Here is a 6,000-nt window from a genome sequence, read left to right on the forward strand (position 1 = left end):
AGATCTCAGTTGATGCCTGGCACCTAGGTGCTGTAAGCAATGTATCAGTCAGGATAAGCCAAGTTATGCTGCAGTAACAACAACAGCAAAAAACCCACACCACACTAGCTTAAGACAACAAAGGTTTATTTCTCATGTACACTCCATGTTCATCAGGGCCCAGTTGAGGGCTCTGTTCCATGGCATCCTTACTCTAGAACCTAAAGGACAGTTGCATTTGGAGCATTGCTGGTCACTGTGGCACAAAGGAAAAGAGGGCTCTGGGGGTTTTTGAGCCTGTGATTAAATGCTCCAAACTAGAATTGACACAAGTCGCTTCTACACAAAACTCATTGGCCAGAACTAATCACATGGCCTTATCCAACCACAAGGGTGTCAGGAAGTGCAATTCTATCATGTGCTTGAAAAGCAAGGGCAAAAATATTTAGAGAATATTAATAACTGCTGCTAATGACCCTTCTATTCAATAATCTTTCAGGCTACTTTTCCTCCTGCAGTTGAAATACATTCACTATACGCTCCCCTCATCCCAGCAAAGAAACAACCCAAGAATTCCCTTCAGTCACAATGTCAAGTTCAAATTCAAGAATCTGAGTGATGCACACTAGTTCCTGTACCAGTTTCAGATGTGGCTTGAGATCGAGGGCTATAAACTAAAAAGACAAGCCATGAGCTACACATCTAATACACAATGGTGGAATAGGGGCAGGATACATGCAATAAGGGGAGACAGGACAAACGGGAGCCACAGCAGCCTAGTGACTGTGTTCCACTAAGCAGATGTGATGAAAGCCCCTTACCCTGAGGAAAAGGAATATTTCTTGATTAGCCCCCAATTCTGCTTCTTGGGAAGGCATCCTTAGGTAATTCTTCCGTTTTAAGCTTCTAAGATTTTAGGGTTGTTGCTGCCACATAGCCTAACCCAATTTCTCCTGACTGACATGGAGATTGGAATCTGGGGGGCTGCATATTAAAGGGAAAAAAAAAGCAAAACCCTACATGTGTAACAATAACTTACACGGAGGGCAGTAAAGAAATGGAGGCTGGAAGGGTGGCAACCCATGTTATACAGTAGCAAAGTATTTGGTTAAACTGTTGCCTGCAGTAAGTTAGAAGACATAGTTTAATAATCTGCCTAGTAAACCAGGAGAAACAGAGAACAGAATTTTAGCAGCAGGAATTGGATACAGTTGGTTGCTATTGACAAAACACTACAGGATGAGCTCAGGAGAGAACTGGGATCTAGAGGAAATGTTACGGAAATGACAGGCCAGCCAAGAAAGAAGCACCACTCGGAGGGTTGGAGTACTCAGATGTATTACGCCGGCGGGCTCAGAGAGGCTTCTGCTCTGAAGCTCTGAGCACCTCCAAGACGTGCACATGAGGTTTTATAGGGTTAATTACAAGTATGGGGCTATTGGCCAATAAGTTTCAAACAACAAAAAGCAAGGAATCAGTACACTGGAGCTTATCAATTTGGAACAGATCACGTTACTGACACTTGTTGAGCTTGGATTTACGAGTTAGCTTGTTAGCCCAGTAAACTGACACTAAACTTTAGATTTACAAGTTAGCCCGGCAGAACTTGTATCAGTAAACCAACACTTAACACACTTAGATTTGTGACTGAGCTCGTTAGCCCAATAGACTGACACTAAACTTCAGATTTATGAGTTAGCCCAGCAGAACTCAGATCAGTAATCCGACACTTGTTACACTTAGATTTATGACTTAGCTTGTTAGCCCAGCTGGGCTTTTCCTTCACAAGACCACAGAAATCACAGGGCTTCACAGAAGCAACTGCTTCTCATCCCTAAGTGGTAATACATAAAATGGAGAAATATTTGGAGTGACAAGTCACTCCAATGACAATTCAAATTCAGTTTTGTAGGGAGGGTGATCAACTCCCAGTTTACCCAAAACTTCCCCAGTTTTAGCACTGTAAGTCCTGCAACCCAGGAAATCCCTCTGCCAGGCAAACAGGAACAGTTGATCACTTTACTCATAGGAAAGATCAAAACAGTGGTATGGCCATCACATCTTTGTTGAAACCTGAGTGGATTACATTGTTTTAGAGCAAAGACCTCATTAACATTGTGGCATCCAGTAAACCACTTCAATTAAACTAAACTGCTTGGACTTCAGATGCAGCTCTAGAACTGAAAGATCAAAATGTTCCAAAGTAGTTGGAGAGGCATAAGGAGAAAACTATACTAAAATTAAAAAAAAAAAAGTCTAGAAGAGGGCAGCTACTGGTACATGAAATCACCTAAAATTAGAGCTAAAAAGCCAACTCTATTTTTGAGAGCACTCTGCTAACAAGACCAGTCACATAAGCCCAGCCAACCGCGGAAGACCAGGGAGTACAATCTGACCAGGTGCCCATAGGGTGGGAAGCTGGAACTACCTGACAGCACTAATGACCACCACAGTGCAATAAATAAGAGTGATGTCCAAACCACTGGTTTCTAGGGTAGTGGCATTTAAGTTTAAGGACACTCAGGAAGAAAAACTGGTTTAGCAGAGGACACCAGGCACCATTCTTACCCTTTAGCAAAAGTAAATCAAGCTCACCATATGTGAAATGATGTGCACACTAAGACATGTGAATTCCCACAGGCAGAGGAGTGAATGTGCTTCAGCATGGGATGGGGATGGATGAGGGGCAGATTCAAGAAGAAAAAAAAAACCCAAAAAACCCCTCCAATTCTGTGTTAAGGCCAAGCTGCTTCAACATGGGAGAGCAGAAAAGATTCTCTGTGAGGTACACACATTTCAGTGGCTGAGGAGGGCACACACAGGGCAGAGGAGGCAAGTGTCTCTGCCTTCAGGTTCAGAGGTTTATTTACCTTATGTCTTAAAAGCGTTTTCGGTACCTTCCCTCTCCAAAGTTTTAAGATGTGAAATCTTAGATCTGCAAATTAAGACTCTTCCCTACCACCAACTTCAAGGGCAGAAGTAGTCAACAAGACACATAACAGAAATACATATTCAACTTTATTTCATTAGAAAAATTCATTGAAGCCACAAGGTGGCCATAATGCCCATGTCCTGAGCAGGCCTTGTCATCCCACTGCCCACTTCAGGCCAATACACACACACATACATACTGTGTTGGAGGAAGGGCTTAAAATATAAAACAATGAGAAACGGACACTGAACACTCCACCTCCCCCGTGCCTACAGCCAACCCACACACCTCAACTGTCATCTGCACACAGAGGAGCTCTTGAGGAAGAGGAGCTGAACACCAGATAAACTGACCATGAGACACTCAAGTCCAAAGGAACTCTTGGCAGATGCTTAGAAAGTAGGGTTGAAAATAAACACCATCTTCCAACAGCTGAAGTTGCAGCACAAGCTCTCATCTAAGAGGTGTCACAGGCACACTGCCAAGGACCACAAACTCTGGGGAGACAAGTGAGATCACTCCATTCCACAGCCATAGGCAACCCACTCACATCTATGTATTAAATAGGCTCTTTTCCCAGAGGAAGGAATATCCAGATGGAGAGGCCCTTCAAGGGCCTACTAATAGTTACTTCTCTGATAACACTGGTGCTGAGCTTGCCTGCCCAGGAACTGGGACAGCGGTCTGGATTCCTTTAGATCAGTGTTCCAAGGTTACAGCCGGTGGAGGGAGGTCTCATCACATCCCTCTGGATGGATGTTCTGGAAGGCGCTTGGAGGCTCTGTGTTGGCTATTCGACCTCTGGTGGTGCTAGGGCTCCCAGGCAATGGGCTCCCCAGTAAGCCTCCCAGGGATTCTATCAGTCTAACGAAGATGGAGAACAGGGTCAGCGCCACACCTAAGAGATAGAGGTTCAACATATGCTTCATGATTGAAAGGACCTCACTTCTTTGTAGAGCAGTGGAGCTACCTTCTGCTTCTGGAAGGCCTTTGGATCCTGAGAAAAGAGAGGCAAGGTTAGTCTCCAGCCTTCTGGGACGTGCATGACTCTGGCCCTGACCCAGCAGCTAAGGGAGTGGCTCAGACAGCCAGGGAGGCAGGGACCAACGGATGTTCTATCACAGCAGAATATGTAAGTATATTTACATTGTAAACTCCATGGCTGTGGAACTAGTCTAGCTTCTAGGACTAATTCAAGAGCACGCCCTAAAACTTTTCTCTTAAAATAAAAACATTTATTTCTCTTGCTAGGTATGCACAATCCCTGTGCCACAGTCCAGGGACCAGAAACCTTCCTAAAGTAAAAACTCAATCCTTTTGTGGGGATGTGGTGGGTAGGGAGTAAGAATGTAAGAACATGTCCTGGAGACAGCAAAAGCAACCTGCTTAGAAGTCTCCCTCACATCTCAGTCAAACTGGAGTTAATCATAAAAATTTTTAAAGTCAAAATAACTCTAAGGAAGTCAAATCTACCGAGTTCACTTGTTTAACAAGTACACCTTGAATACCCACAATGTGTCAGGCACCCTGGAAGGTACTAAGGGCACCCGAGGCCATCAAGACAGAACCTGGCCCTCATAGACAAGAAAACTGGCAGTTTCTACAAACACACGAAGGGCTGTGACAGGAAGGAGATGCTAAGAGTGCTCTGGGTGGTATGGCATGGGCGCCTAACCCAACCCTGGTAAGCATGGGATAGGCCACGTGGATCCTAGTCAGAGCCACCCGTGGAGAAAGCAGGGCTGGGCGGCAGAGTGGGGACCCGGATTGGGGCAGGGCGAGGAGAGAAGTTCTGGACGGCGCAGCCCCAGGCGGCGAACGGCTGGCGGCCCACGGGGCACGCAGCCCGGGGGCTGGGTGCGGGGAGCCGGGGAAGCCCACAGGTCAGCTCACCTCCAAGAGGAAGGGCCGGGAATGGCTCCCTCGATGTAATAGCCGGTAGTGCGGAGTCACAAAGAAAGTCAGACAACGAGCAGCGCGAGATGGCAACCCTGATGCGAAGACAAAACCGTAACCCGCAGCGAAACGCAACCCACACCGTGCACTTATAGTCGCGGCCCGCCCCAAGCCCGCGCACGCGCACTAGGGCACGCACGCACGCACTTTGACGCCAAGATCCCGGCCCCGCCCCGCCCCGCCCCCAGGCGAGGGCGGACCGGGGTCCCCAGTGGTGCGCTAGCAGGAACAGTTGTTTGGGAAAATGCAGACTGTGCGGCACTGAGTCACTGAGGTCGGTGGTAGAAGCAGGCGTGTGTGTTAACTGCCTTTTCTTAAGGCAGGAAACTTTATTGCAGCAGGAAACGTTTGAAGGACCAGAAAGCTCATTCCTACCCTGCAGCCTCCAGCACCCCCATACCAAATCTGGAATACACACCTGAGGTGCCCCTAGTCCAAGGGCAGGGGAGTAAGTCTGGACGGCGGGGGATGAGGTCTTCACCGGAGACTTCAACAAAGCACAGATTGTCGGAGAAGGGCCTCAGACCGCCCCCCGCCCCGACTCTCAGTTTTCTCCATTCCGAGACTGAAAAGCTGACTTTGTCTCACTGCCCAGAGAGAGGTACCGGGATTCCAGATGCCACCCCCAACCTCCATTTCAAGTGCTGAGGTTTAACTTGCCATTGATACCTCTGGAATGGCGAGACATTTTTATATCATTAACTCTGCTTTCTATGGGAGTTTGTGAAACTAAGACAATGTGAAATCCTCATCTAACTCTTGTGTCTTCGCCTAACTGCATGTGGACAAGTCACTTTGCACGCACTAGGTCTCAGTTTCCTCATCTAAAATGTGGCCGCTAAATGATTTTTGAGGATGCTTTGAGATTTAACCAAAGATCTAAGAGGTCACAGTCCAGCCTTATACCTGTATTTGGGGGCTGGGAAGCCTTACTAAGCACTAAGCACCAGCCCCCAAACCAAAGAAATGTTGATGTTCTGTCGCTAGAGCACCCAAAGGCGAGTCTCGGGAAACAGTGCTGGGGAGGCACTGGAACTGGGGGGGCTCCTGGGGAGGAACGTCTACGCCGTAGAAGGAAGGCTGTCGGCGGTTTCACTGCCTTCCGAGAATGCAGAAGAGAGAGGGCCAAAGCT

The 6,000-nt window shown here is 47.4% G+C and overlaps 1 protein-coding gene across 1 annotated transcript; it reads right to left on the minus strand.

The window, feature by feature from the left end:
* Positions 1-3,399: 3,399 nt before the first annotated feature.
* On the minus strand, positions 3,400-4,961 carry HILPDA (hypoxia inducible lipid droplet associated). Its single transcript, XM_015237573.3, is given in 3 exon segments — positions 3,400-3,687; positions 3,690-3,908; positions 4,805-4,961. Coding segments are annotated over 2 exon segments (189 nt in total). The 5' UTR covers positions 3,841-3,908; positions 4,805-4,961; the 3' UTR covers positions 3,400-3,649.
* Positions 4,962-6,000: the final 1,039 nt, after the last annotated feature.

Source organism: Vicugna pacos, chromosome 7 (assembly GCF_048564905.1).
Source record: "Vicugna pacos chromosome 7, VicPac4, whole genome shotgun sequence".
NCBI lineage: Eukaryota > Metazoa > Chordata > Mammalia > Artiodactyla > Camelidae > Vicugna > Vicugna pacos.